This window comes from Desarmillaria tabescens, assembly GCF_030435595.1.
Source record: "Desarmillaria tabescens strain CCBAS 213 chromosome Unknown EV420scaffold_97, whole genome shotgun sequence".
NCBI lineage: Eukaryota > Fungi > Basidiomycota > Agaricomycetes > Agaricales > Physalacriaceae > Desarmillaria > Desarmillaria tabescens.
Genome location: NW_026848396.1, coordinates 108,610 through 122,930, shown reverse-complemented (window position 1 = coordinate 122,930; position 14,321 = coordinate 108,610). Strand labels below are relative to the sequence as shown.

The 14,321-nt window shown below is 48.2% G+C and overlaps 2 protein-coding genes across 2 annotated transcripts; both read right to left on the bottom strand.

Annotated features, from left to right (window-relative positions):
* Nucleotides 1–44: 44 nt before the first annotated feature.
* On the bottom strand, nt 45–2,086 carry EV420DRAFT_1209337 (uncharacterized protein). The gene is made up of 2 exons (XM_060466368.1): nt 1,392–2,086; nt 45–1,342 (listed from the first exon to the last, which is right to left on the bottom strand). The coding sequence occupies exons 1-2, from the start codon at nt 1,920–1,922 to the stop codon at nt 383–385; spliced, it is 1,491 nt and encodes a 496-aa protein (XP_060322950.1). The 5' UTR covers nt 1,923–2,086; the 3' UTR covers nt 45–382.
* On the bottom strand, nt 2,087–2,680 carry EV420DRAFT_1209336 (uncharacterized protein). The gene is made up of 3 exons (XM_060466367.1): nt 2,597–2,680; nt 2,505–2,540; nt 2,087–2,433 (listed from the first exon to the last, which is right to left on the bottom strand). The coding sequence occupies exons 1-3, from the start codon at nt 2,625–2,627 to the stop codon at nt 2,252–2,254; spliced, it is 249 nt and encodes an 82-aa protein (XP_060322949.1). The 5' UTR covers nt 2,628–2,680; the 3' UTR covers nt 2,087–2,251.
* Nucleotides 2,681–14,321: the final 11,641 nt, after the last annotated feature.

Below are 14,321 nucleotides of genomic sequence, written 5' to 3'. Positions count from 1 at the left end.
CAGAAAGTCTTTGATATCAGGGATTCTTTGCTGATGGGTCAGTTTGAGAGCGAAATTTTTACTCAGCGCCTAGGCGGTATTCTAGGCTTTATTGATGAGCATTTTCGCTGTTCATGATACACAGCACGTTGTTCTTCAATTCTTGGGCACGCATACATGTCAGTAATCCTTACTTCGCTGCTTCCTGCATCTTTCCTCAAAGTAAACGCGTGGATTGTTCGCTGGTATGATACAAGATAGGTATAATATTATATACTTTTACAGCTTTCCGTCCACCCTGTCTTCGATAATCCGAGCGACAGTAGGTCCATAGACTGGTATCTCGTTTCCCTGAAATCCCTCGGGGTAATCAACCCCTGGCTCGTCGGGGTATGTGTAGAACCTACAAAGCCTGAGCGAATCCGAGTATAACAAAATAAAAGAGTACGCACGTATCGTTCCAAACCGCAAAATGCGACATACCGAGAGCCCTCGCCGTCCAATGATAATCATGCGCAAACCCTCCAGGATAAAAAATCTCAATAACAGCCGACAGCTTCGTCGGGGGCATAAACAGCAAATGCGTCAGCCCATTCCCATGTACGCCCAAAAGAAACGTTGTCCGGGCAATAACACTCAACTGCATATCCTTAGTCATCCCCTCAGCCTGCAACACATTCAACTCCCACTCTACCTCGTCCCTCCTCGTATTCTTCCTCTGCACAAGCTCCTCCAGTGCCTCGACCATACCATCATGGTCCTCCTCGATAAGCTTACGCCGATGCCCACCCTGCCGACTGATATACGTGATAACAACCCTCTCCGGCATAGGCTTCTCGCGTATCCCACTCCGACTAACAGGCGCCCCAGCAAACTTGAGCACAGCAGCGCGTACAGGTTCCCACCACCCCCCAACGCGGATGCCCATCAACAATCCATGCCGACGCATGTAATCCCATGCCTCGGAAGCGATCCGCTGAGTCTGGCTCCCGCATATCGGCCCTCGATGGGCGGCGCTTCGGTCTGTGAGGAGGACGAGGGGGAAGCGCCAGGCACCGGTGCTCCCGGCTGTAGCTGATATCCGGTCTTCCCAGTCGTCCCAGGTCTCGACGGTCAGGGAGGGATAGGCGGCACGGAGGAAGAAGCCGTTGAAGCCGGGGCCGTCGCGCCATCCGTCGGTGGTGGCGTGGGCGAATATGACGCGATCGAGGGGGGGAGGGGCGGGGTGGGTGAGGACTTCTCCTTCAGATTCTGAGGTAGGCTGAGAATGGGCTCCGTGCCAGAAGGCTTGGACGCCGAAGAAGAGCTCTGCACAGAGATGGTAGTAATGCCGTAGGAACTGGCTTGGTTCATTTACCAGGAGCTAAAGCTAATGTTAATCTGATGTCATCTCGGGAGAACATTGAACGCACCGTATTCCCCTCAACGCTCAGTACCCTTTCCCCCCACCTCCGTTTCGCCCACTCAGGCGTAATTATATCCATATGATGCCTCGTCGGTTCCCTCATCGCGATATTCTCCCGCGTGTTCTCCGCTGGGAACCCCGTACTGGTCATCATCCTGATATCAGGGAATGACCTGTTATTGGACAGGATAAATAATGTCCCGTCGGACATGTACAGATTCCTGAAGAGTGTCCATCCTGGGGCATGGTGAACGATGGACGTGTGAGGGAGGGAGGTGGGTCGATTTGGGTTGGCGAGGGGTGTTTGCTTCGGATCTGGGTGTACTGTTACGGTCACCGTCTCCACGTCTCGCGGTACGACTGCCTTTGGCTCAGGAGGAGGTGGAAGGGGATCCAAATCTACGGGTGCCTCGTAGAACCACGTACTTCGAATACTGGGAGTCATCGAAGGAGTCGAGAACATGCTAAACAAGTGCATCATCGACGCTCCCATGAGCAGCAACATCGCATCCCTACGCACGCACCGTCGAAACATCATCGCGAGAGAAAACAAGGTGCAAAGCCTGGCCTCTGGCTTTTAGGCGCTCTCTAGCGAGACGAAAACGCCGGGAAAAAGTGGGAGACGGGGGAAGACGTCCGATCGCGTGTAATTTATCCATGCCCTGCGTCCCTATGTTTATAGTGTTCCTTTCCCCCCCGTGATATAGATGGAACGCACCTCGAGCTGTTCCCATGACTTGATTGCCTAGAAGAAAGGAAAAAAAAATGATGAACATTGAAGGAGGCTTCCAACGGGGTGTAGAAGCGGGTTCGTGAATTCAATAGCAGGGCCCATATGCCAATGTGCCTGAATTGTTGTGCCGATAATCAAACAATCGCTTTTAGCGTGGGTATCGCGGGCTTCACTTCGCGTACCGACTCGACCTCGAGAAAAGCGGAGGAGAAAGAGATGGAACTGCGCGCTCGCAGTTGCATGCGTCTTAGCGGTGGCCCGATCTTTGGAGCCGATTTCCCCTGAGGAAATAGGCTTGGCGTTGGGTTGGAAGGTGCTATCATGGGTAAGCTTTAATGTTAGTACTAGACGGGCTCGATAATTATAAAAAAGCATATCACGCCGTACGGTCATTCCCACCCACCGGTTGGATTAAAAAAAGGGCTGCCAGGACGGTCAAAGGAATTTCCGAGTCTAGTTTAGAATGTTCCCCCCCTCACCAATGGTAGAGAGAAAAGAGTAGCATTGCATCACGAGAAAACGAGGATTCCGTTAGAATACGACATGAGAGCCAAGAGAGACGGCGTTACGTTGTGGCGTCATTGTCCAAAAATCCAACCAAGGAAAGAGAGCGGCATATTCGGCCCGATACCCACCTCGACTTTGCTAGCAAATCTACTCACCACCGTCGTCACCCTCCACTGCTTCGCCTTCCTCCCTGTATCCTGGTCCATTTCGTGGGTCTCAGGCTTTCACACCGCTACAGGCTCACTTTGTCCGATCATAATGGCGTGTTTGTTAATGGGTCCGTAGGTAGATGCTGAGATGACAACGATTAAAGTAGGGCTGCGCACCGTCCGTAAACCGTATGGTCAAGAACGCTGACAGCTTCGGACCGTACAATTACGGCCGTATTCACAGCTACTAGGTATGCTTCTAGAACTGACTTGATCTCAGTGCTGAATATGATGAAAATCAATGTACCATACATTTCAACGTCGTCAGAGCACATTCTGGTCATGAAATTGACCATTTTGTCCCAGTTCATGAGACTTAAGGGGTTATTGGTGATGTCATAGTGCCTTGCATGCAATATTTGGAACTCGAGAAGGTGCCTAACATGTCGCGTCCGACTCGGAGACCCATAGAAAATGATGGTAAGTAATTCTAGTATGTTTTCAAGAGGATTTATGGCCTTAAAAATGCATGTTCCCCCCTTGTAGCACTGCCACAAATATACGGCCGTCGACGGCCGTGTTGTATGGTATGGCTTGAGGCACTCACAGTGTCGGTACATATACTGTACATGGAAGCCGTATTTCCGTACAATACGGTTATGGTGTGCAGCCCTAGATTAAAGAGGTGGCATTAATGGAATAGTTTAGCTCACCATGCTTGAGTCCCTCAAGTATGATAAATGAGTACTCATCACAAAAGATTCGATCGTCATACTTGAGGTTAGCCTAATCCTCGATGCAGTGTGAACAACCCATAAGGACCATTTTATTAATGAAAAGCTGTGTGGGAGAGACTTTTCTTTTTTTTAAAAACACCTCTCACTCCCAGACCTTCCAGATTTTGATGCTCCACAAAATTCCTAATTATTCATTGTTGATCTTTAGCTGTGCCCATCTGATGCTCTTGTTTTGATTGCCAATCTGTGCCGATACTTGCTTCCAATTCTTCATGCTATGAATATCTTATCTGTCCTCATATCAGGATCAAATTTCTTGTGATACTGGATTTTCAGGCCCTGTGCTCCATTCATATTCAGGCACTGTGTGGCTGTGCCAGTCTATGTTCTTTGCTCCTCCCCCCATTCTCAAATATTTTAATTTCTTCTGCTTATGCTCAACGACCTGGCCACTCAAGAATATACTATATACTGTCCACCCCATTGTCCTGGAACTGTGACCAGTTACATTCTTAAATCCTTCAGACTCATAGTGCTTACACTGGCCCCATTTGATACTACAGCAGTCTGTTGTATCTTTTTCTCATATCTCAGAAAATTCTCACTCATCTTGATTGTTCCTTGGTTCCAGCCACCCTAGGGCCTGCTTCAAGTCCTCAAAGATTAATTATTCATTCATCCACTGATTAATTACACTCTGGGCTCTGGGCACATTTTCCATCAATTGTTCATTGCTTGGAAAGAAAAAAACACTTTGAATAATTATTCCTTAGTCATGATCTATCAATCAATACTTCGCTCATTTGGCGTTTGGCCATCAAATAATTAATCCTTCCATCCGAGTTCTGACCTTAAAACTTCGAGCCAGCTGCTGTTGATCAATTAATTGTTGGGAAAGGCCTTATTCCAACTTTATCCCCTATATCAACAACAGGCACACCTTGGATGTTGTTACGGTTTATTCATTTTCTTTTCTTCCCTTTACTCATTCTTGCTTACTCAAACATGCGATCCCTATCAGACGGTTCTCACAGTACTATTTATATCGTATCCACAATGTATTTAAGTAGTAGCCTTCACTGGCCTAAACCCCAGCTACGGCTAAGGTTTAATCTACCCATCCCATACTCCTTGTTACACGACTATCTAAGTTTGCGACTGGCTATCCTTTTCAACTTAGACTGACTAGTGTATCGTATCACTGAAGTGTGAGTGGTGATCCTAGTTCGATCTGAGTTGATTTTAGTTGGTTGTTAACATTTAGCCGTAGCTCGTCTTACATTGCCTAGTGCCACGTCAGAGAACGAATGCTACCCAATGCTCTATCTGATATATCCTCGGCTGAACCAGAAGCCTTTCCAAAAAACCTTAAAACCGGCATTCAATTTATGCCATCCCTCGAACTGAGTATTGCACTCACCACCACTTTCATCGTTCTAGTGGCCGTGACTATTGTCATTTGGCAAATTCTATGCCACTTTCTGAACTGCTCCCAACCCTCTCGATCACCTTTACCCTCTTTACCCTTGCAGTCCTGATTATCGTTTTTCGACAACTCTATTGGTGCTGTCAGAGGGTGAGGGAAAGAAGAGCGAGACTCCCCCTTCATTATATTCCACCTTTCGTAATGACTGCCATGGTGGCCCAAAGTCCCCTGCAACCAACCCTTCACGATGGACGACCCATCACACCCAGAGAAACCCCCGAGTCAAGTTCCGACTCCTATCGAACAGCCTCCATTGATATCACAGATACCAGGGGCGTACTCTACAATGTCGGAGACACACCAGTACCAGGACTCTTTGACCTCCCTGCACTCGGACATGAGTCAGGAAGCAAAGAAGAAGGGTCTTTGGAGTCGAACCAGGGAGGCCCTCTCAACCTCTGGGACGATGAAGGCAGGAGGATCCAAAACTTCCTCGAAAATGACAGGGGCGGGAAAGAAGAAGAACCTGACCCCAATACTAGAGACCAGTGGGCTGAAGAAGAAGTCAGGAGGGGAATCCCCAGAGACGACCTTGAAGAGGATGATGGAGAGCTTGGCCTTGGGGCCTCTGCCACGACTACCACCCATACAAGCCAAAACCACCCTGCTGGAGCAGGAAATGTGGGAGGTAATTGGCCAGCAAACCAAGGGATACCCATTGCCTGGTACCCAGCCACAAGCTGGGTCTTCGCAAGGGAAGAAGCTGTTGTGGCCAGAGTATCAACCTCAAGGACCATGGCAGAGCCTGCCCAAGAGACCTCTACCACCACCACCCTCTCAGACGAAGAGAACCAGCAGATCTGGAACCAGATCGAGGAACATAACCCTGATCATGCTGAGCCAAGTGCCAGCACCAGCCAGCTCCCCGAGGTCCCCAATTTTACCCCAGGAACCCCCCCGAGAGCGTTCCATCTCCCCATCCCTCAGCACCAGTGACTGTGGACACTTCTCTACCACATGCTTGTTGAGTCCCTTGAGCTCCCTCGAAATGCCTGGCTTGCCCCAGATGTCCAGGCCCGAATGGACAGAGCAAGAGAGAACAATGCACAAATCCGTGCCGCCGAAATTGCTGCCCTCCAGAGACCTGACGGACTCTGGGACCTCCCCCTTGAGCCTGACGCCATGGAAGATGAGGTCGCCTGATGAACCAGAATGGCCACCCTCCAATACACAGGGGTGGTACGATGAGCTGGAGCAGATCTTGAGGAGCAAAGATATGCCTGGGAGAATTACCAGAACGAGCTCTACGATAAGGATTCCGACATCGCCAGGTGGAGGAGGAATGCCAACACGACCTCTGGGTCATGCCATTAAAGTAGAAGTGCTGCGACAAGTAAAGGCAGTACTACGAAGGGAGGTGCAGTATGTCCTGGCCATCCTGGCCATTCTTGACTGGGTAGGCCTCTACGAGATCATGGCCAAGGACATGGTGGACGATCCCCAGTGGCTGCTCACAGATGGAGGAGAGGATTACCTAGAGGCCAGGGCAGTTGGAGACACGATAATGATGAAGAACATTGTTGAGGTGGACGCCTGGCACCAGGTGGCCCACATTTGGAATATATGCCATGAAGGGGAAGAAAAGATGCAGGAGTGTGCTGCATACTGAAGGCCGGCATGGATGCCCAATCTGCTGGAAACCCAGTTCCTTGAAGCAGGCGGGGGAGGCAGAGATGAATGGGCACAAGATGAGGGCACGGAGCCCCCTAACCCAGACAAGGGGAAAGCACTGGAAGTGCCCAAGAAACCAATGGTACTCCTGCCCATGCCATTAAGCACTTGACCCAGAGGGTATCCATCCCCTACTCACAATCGCTTGCTGTGATCGCTTTCGAGGCCACCTAACCCCCCGGTACCTCTGGTACCACCTTCACCACCTAACACTCCTCTGGCATGGCAACTAGCCCTGGGTGCGAAAAACCCATGGAATGACATAAAACCGAAGCTGATCACACAGCCCGAATACTTCACTGGGGAATCCTCGGACATAACCCAGTTCCTTCACCACTGCGAACTCTATTTTCAGGTGTTCCCCATGTACTACACCTTTAACAATGCCGACCAAAATCCCTACTGGATTACCTTTGCCCAGTCCTACCTCTGTGGGGATGCGCAAAAATGGTGGAATGACCAGTACTACCAATATCAGGATGGCACGGGACACTGGAGGCTACCCTTGTGGAGCGAGTTCACTGAGGACCTCATGACACGCTTCTGAGAAGTAGCCAAAATAGCCATCAGGAAGCAAGAGTGGAAGAAACTCAGGCAGGCCGACTTTAAAACGGCTGTAGAGTTCTTCGTGAAGTTCGAAGAGTTGGCCCACAAGTGTGAAGAATTTGGAGACGAGAAGCAGATGTTCAAAGCAGTAGAAGCTGCGGTGCGACCTACAGTCTGCACCACAATCATGCATGGGGACAACGCATGTCCCACGACATACGCAGAATGGAAGTGGCATATCGAAAGGATCGATGCCAACTACCGATATGGCCTAGCGCAGCAGCAGGCCCATAAGTCCTCCCCGAATCAAAACAGTGGTTCAGGTCGAGGCAACCAAAACCAATCATCAGGAAAGGCCACCGGCTCTGGGTCCAGTGGCGATAAGAAGGATGCGATGGGAGTGATGTATGGAGGAGCAGGTCAGCTGATGGAGATCGACAAACTCTGAAGCGAGAAGCAATGCTTCAAATGCAGCAATACCGGGTGGAGCTGGGATCATAAATGCCCTGATGACAAATCCAAATGGATCCCTGTCAAACTCCCCCCTCGCAAGAAGATCCCTGCTCAATGCCTACGACAGCTACTTGTTGAAGCCGAAAAGGAAGAAGCCTTAGGGAAGGACATGAAGGTCGAGGAAGTTAAGGAGGAAAAGGGGTCAAAAGATCAGCCGGCATCAGCAAAGGACTTAATTTCTAATGGTGTGTGCTCTCCAGTCACTGGTCAGACTTATACTACATATGTAGGTACTCTGTATGAACAATATACAAATTTTTTCGCCACGTTAACCATCAAAGAAACTAAGGAAGAAGAATTGCCCAATGATAAAGGTGTAGGAGGGGATTTCCACTGCTCCACGCACACTGCGTCTAGCACTGAACCCCTAGGGGCTGTCCTAACAGAACCCCTGCCTGACCGTATGGGGAAAGTTCCGGATGCAACAGAGAGGCCCTCATGTCAGGTCCAGGCTGGGCCCAGCCACCCCAGTGAGGAAGGACGGCCGACGACCCAGGCCACTGCTCCTACCCCGATTGTAGCAACGGTCAGCATTGGGAAAGCAGCTGAGGCCAGGAACCGGAGGAAACACCCCCACTCAGTAGCCACATGAATGCAGAATGCGACAGCAAAAGGTGGGGACCCCTCTGGTGAGCCAACATGTGTGCATCCACGAAGGGTTACCAGAAGTACCACCGGGTCCAAGGATAAGGAGACGGATACTGAGGAGGTTCCAACGCCACACACAAGCATCCTTGGCCAGGACCAAACTTGGGACAGCGAGTCCCCCTCCTCCCTCTCGTCCAACAGCAACCAACTCCCACCTAAGGGCCCTGTTCGGCCCGGTGACCAAATGCCACCATGAGGACAAGCATCTGGTAGGTCCCTTAGGGTTAAAGTTGAAGAGGTTCCAGATGAAGAAGCGCATTTACGATCTGACATTCTGGTTACACTCCCTAAGGGGAAGTCTCCTGTGACCCCTGAACCGGAATTAGCACCTGAGGTGAAGCGGGCCATTATTGACATGTACTACAAACCATTTGGCATACATTGGACTTGCCGAGCACTGCGACTAGCAACCAGTGACGCCGCTGCCTGCACAGTCTTAAGTGACTGGGTACACCTACGACTATGGGAGGAGACGAGCCTAGACCTATGCAGTCAGTTAAGAGAGCAGGAAGAGACGGCAGCAGAAGCAAGAAGTCAATGGGAATGGATGGAGGACTTGAAGAAACCACCCATGTACATACGGGGAAGAAAAGGGTGCAATGTATCCATCAACGTTCAATTGGAAACTGTGGATACAAGAGACCTATATTCCCTAAAGGTGCTGGTAGACAGTGGGGCGACCGGAAGCTCCATCGACCGAAAGTGGGTAACCAAGCATGGGATCAACCTTAAAAAGGCAGCACACCCTGTTCTGATCTACAATGCCGACAGCACCAGAAACAAGGGAGGGGACATCACAGAGTATGCCGAAGTACGATTACATATCGGTGATCATGTCGAACGAATCGATCTAGCTGTGGTGGACCTAGGCACTACTCCCTTGTTCCTGGGACACGATTGGCTACAAAGGCACAATCCTTTAATCGACTGGAATATAGGAGCAGTGACTCTCGCCCGATGCAGCTGCTGGAAAATACATTTTCATCTTCCTGACACAGACCCTTCAGCTCATTGGGAAGAGTACGAAGAGGGAGATACAATTCTGGTAATAGACTTTGAAGAGGCCTTCCATGTGCAGGCCATGGGAACTAAAGCGAACGAATTGGCAGCCCAAGCCCATGCAAAAAAGACCGTGAAGTCTTTCGAGGAAATAGTCCCAGAGGAGTACCGGGAGTTCAAAGATGTCTTTGACAAAGAAAACTTTGATGAACTACCCCCGCGAAAACCCTGGGACCATGCCATTGAATTGATCCCTAATGCGAATGCCAACCTGGACTGTAAAGTCTATCCTCTGAACCCCACCGAACAGGAGGAACTTGATAAATTCCTTGATGAAAACCTATCCACGGGCTGTATCCAAGCTTCAAAGTCCCCCATGGCATCACCATTTTTCTTTGTTAAAAAGAAGGATGGGAAACTCCGTCCAGTACAGGACTACCGAAAGCTAAACGAGATGACTATCAAAAATCGTTACCCATTACCACTTATCAGGGAATTGATGGACAGACTCAAGCAAGCCAAATACTTCACCAAACTGGATGTGAGGTGGGGGTATAACAACGTCAGGATCAAACAAGGGGACGAGTGGAAGGCGGCGTTCCGAACCAACCATGGACTCTACAAACCTCTAGTAATGTTCTTTGGATTGACCAACTCCCCCACCACTTTTCAGTGGATGATGAACGACATCTTTAAAGACCTTATCATGGCTGGGGAAGTCTCAGTATATTTAGACGACATACTCATCGCTTCCAAGACCAAGTCTGAACACAAATGAATTGTACAAAAGGTGTTACAAATACTTTGAGAGAACCACCTATTCCTGAAGGCTGAGAAGTGCGAATTCGAAGTGGAAGAGACCGAGTACTTGGGGGTGATTATCAATGAAGGAAAGATTTGAATGGACCCGGTGAAGGTGGCCAGACTGCTAGACTGGCCGGTACCCCAAAAGAAGCAAGAATTACAATCTTTCTTGGGGTTCTGTAACTTTTACCAATGTTTCATCCACAACTACAGCAAGCACGTCAGACCATTAACCTCTTTAACTGGGAAGGTGGAGTGGAAATGGAGAAAGGCACAACAGGATGCCTTCGAAAAGCTCAAAGGGCTATTTAAGGAGGATGTAGTCCTGGCCATCCCTCTCGATCATGGGAAATTTAGAGTGGAGGCAGATTCCAGCGAAGGAGCAGTAGGGGCGGTGTTATCACAACAACAAGATGATAAATAGCATCTGGTGGCCTTCCTGTCTAAATCCTTGACAACCACTGAGTGGAATTATGAAATCTATAACAAGGAACTCCTAGCCATCATGATCGCCCTGGAGGAGTGGCACCACTATCTAATGGGGGCACGAGAAGACTTCGAAATCTGGACCGATCACTCCAATCTCCAGTACTTCCGTAAACCCCAAAAGTTGAATCGACGACAAGCCCACTGGGTGACCAAGTTAGCAGAATATCAATTCACGCTTCACCACAAACCCGGAGCCCAAAATCGTAAAGCGGACCTCTTATCTAGGCGAGCAGATCATGATTAGGGAAAGGAGGATAATAAAGACGTGATAGTGCTCAAAGCAGAACACTTTAGAGCACTAATAATGCCTACCGTGGAGGAACTCCATGAGAGAATCAAGACAGCTACTCACAACCCACATAAGTGGGATCATGGAATCTCCGACTCTCTAAATCACAAGAAGGGAGTCACTCATGCAGAGGACCTACTATGGTATGACAGATGTATTTATATTCCTTTGGATCGGCGACTACGAGGAGAAATCATAGCTCTTTGACATGATCACACCACGGCGGGACACCCCAGTATAGAAAAAACCAAAGAACTTATCCTATGAGATTATTGGTGGCCACGAATGTGCTGAGATGTAGAAGCATATGTAAAAGGGTGCAAGACTTGTCAGTGAACCAAAGCTGACCATCGACCCAAGAAAGCTCCCCTTTATCCAAATGAAGTACCCGTTCAACCATGGACCCATGTCTCTGTGGACATGATCACCAAACTCCCAGAGTCCAAGGGTTACAACTCCATCCTGGTCATCATGGATCAATTCTCCAAAACTGTCATTCCAATTGCCTGCACCGAAGAACTCACCTCCTTAGGCTTTACCAAAATACTATGGAACTATGTATACATGCCTTATGGTGTAATGCCAGAAAAGGTCATCTCAGATCGCGGATCAGTATTTGTCTCAAAATTCATGAAAGAGTTTTATACCCTCATCCACGTCCAGGGAAATCCATCCACTGCATATCACCCACAGACGGATGGACAGATGGAGAGGGTCAACCAGGAAATTGAAAAATACTTGAAGATGTTCGTCGGATATCGACAAGATGACTGGAGTGAATGGCTACCGCTGGCCGTGTTCACCCACAATAACTGAGAGCATTCCACAACCGGATACTCCCCATATAAAGTAATCTTCGGAAGGGATGGACAAACAATCACTCCCACAGATATTCCCGGAACAGTACCCACAGCCTCGAAACTAGTGAAAGGAATCCAGGAAATGCAGGAGGCGGCAAGAGCGTCTTTAGAAAAGGCAGCAGAATTGATGAAAAGGGCGTATGATAAACATAAGGAGCTGGCCATCGAGTATCAGCCTGGAGACAAGGTATGGCTTGATGCCACAAACCTTCATCTCCCGCAACCTACCAAGAAACTCGGAGATCGACATGTAGGACCTTTCACCATCATCATCAAAAAGGGGGCTTCTGCATATGAACTCAAACTACCAGTGGGGTGGAAAATTCATAATCGGTTCAATGAATCCCTCCTTATGCAATACGTCCCTCCAGTCTTTCCTAATCAACCTCACCCAGAAAGGCCACCGCCCAAGTTAATTGAAGACAAAGAAGAGTATGAAATCGAGGAAATTGTGGAGCAACGCAATAAAGTTATCGGACGTGGTCGAAACCATTGCACAATAACTGAATATCTGGTAAAGTGGAAGGGTTATCCAATAGAAGAGAATTCCTGGGTAAAACGCTCCAACATGGCCAACGTGGAGGAGCTTGTCAATGAATATGAGGCCAAGATCCAATGGGTAAAACAAAAAATCGAATGAGCTGATGACGGACTGTCATATGACAAAAACACCCAACAAGATTCTTATCCCTCTTCTCGGGCATCATCTGTTGCACCTGATGAGACAGAAGAAGAGGTAAACCTTGCAAATCTTCAACGAATTCATGAAAACTGGGACTCGGACAAAGATGATGACATACCATCCTTCTACTCAGAATCCAGATGATCATCATCTGACAACGGGGAGTGGGGATCTGAGAACTCATTTGGGATGAACGAGTCTTAAGGAGGGGGTAATGTTACAGTTTATTCATTTTCTTTTCTTCCCTTTACTCATTCTTGCTTACTCAAACATGCGATCCCTATTGGACAGTTCTCACAGTACTATTTATATCATATCCACAATGTATTTAAGTAGTAGCCTTTGCTGGCCTAAACCCCAGCTACGGCTAAGGTTTAATCTACCCATCCCGTACTCCTTGTTACACGACTATCTAAGTTTGCGACTGGCTATCCTTTTCAACTTAGACTGACTAGTGTATTGTATCACCGAAGTGCGAGTGGTGATCCTAGTTCGATCTGAGTTGATTTTAGTTGGTTGTTAACAGATGTTGACATTTCCTCTGCTACTTTCCATTCCCACATGCTCAGAGGGGTGAGTATCTTCCCTTCTGTTCATTCTATGCACCTAACCCCAACATTAGTTCCTTCATTTCATGGCTGTTTATAATCCTAATCTTCCCTCCTCATGAGCCAGAATTTTCTTCGTGGTTTTGCAGCATGTGGCAACATAGTATGTTGTCCAGATTCCCAGTCTTTCATGAGGTACATGATTTTTTTTTATGTCTTCCATCTCCCACTTGGGCTTATTCACTCTGTGCCGACCTCCAGCTACAATGTACCATGGCAAAAATGACTCTTCAATATTGAACCAGTATCTACTATATGATGGGTGAGCTGGTTTGAAGGTGTGAGCTTCAAGTGAGAGAAGGTTTTCCATGTTTGTTTTAGTATTCCGATGTAGTGTGCTTACTTCTAAGTAGTTCATGATGCCATACTCTCGAATATGACCGCATTATCTGTTTTCCAGTACCCAATTGGAATTTGTGCTAACCACTCTTGAACCGCCTGATTGCTTATATAATCCCAATTCTCAAGTTTTGTTCATCCCACTTCTACCACCATGAATGATGAAACACTTCAAGAGACATGGGTGAAACCATTCATCCATACCTACTGGGCTGTCCTCAGTCATGGACAGCATACTCTAGATGCTTATTTGCATGGCCTGTTTGTTGCCTACCACGATCACTTCTGACACTGCCTTGGTGTCTTAGAGAACCCCCAGGACTTGCACTCTGTTCATGCTTGGAAGTGTCGGTCACTTTATTCATTTCATCTGAACTTGGTTGTACTTATTTTCTCTTCAGAAACTCGCACATCTCATGATTCAAGTCCATACCAAATTACCTGTTTCCATGAAGCAGTTGTCACCTTCCTCATCACAAGACAATCCCCCTTCTTTGTCATATTCCAGACTCTCTATACATAGCTCCAGTGAACAGGATACTCAATATTCTGTAGATAACATCAACAAACAGTCACTGGAGCTGCTGGCATCATCTGTGAAAGACACCAACCTTGTAGGAAAAGTAAGTCTGGTCCTGATCACCTTATTCACCTGACCTTTCATTCTGGAATCTCAGGATACTCTGCCATGTCAGCCCCCTGTCATGGCTGCTGGTGACAGGCAGGCATCTGAAACAGAATCCCCTACAACCACACCAGTTGAGTTGGACTCTTCAGCTGTGGAAGTAATGTGCGCTTGAGCCTCTGACACAAATATGAAGACCAACTCTTTAGCTGTCAGTGTGAAGTGTCCTTGTCCTTCCAGCATTGACAGGAA

What these genes read in the sequence shown, in the direction of transcription:
- EV420DRAFT_1209336 (XM_060466367.1), bottom strand. Translation starts at nt 2,627, where the DNA reads ATGCAATGCTACTCTTTTCTCTCTACCATTG. An exon ending in CTCTTTTCTCTCTACCATTG is followed by an intron (nt 2,541 to 2,596) that starts GTGAGGGGGGGA and finishes CCGTCCTGGCAG; the next exon opens with CCCTTTTTTTAATCCAACCG. An exon ending in ACCGGTGGGTGGGAATGACC is followed by an intron (nt 2,434 to 2,504) that starts GTACGGCGTGAT and finishes TACCCATGATAG; the next exon opens with CACCTTCCAACCCAACGCCA.
- EV420DRAFT_1209337 (XM_060466368.1), bottom strand. Translation starts at nt 1,922, where the DNA reads ATGATGTTTCGACGGTGCGTGCGTAGGGATGCGATGTTGCTGCTCATG. An exon ending in TGAGCGTTGAGGGGAATACG is followed by an intron (nt 1,343 to 1,391) that starts GTGCGTTCAATG and finishes CATTAGCTTTAG; the next exon opens with CTCCTGGTAAATGAACCAAG.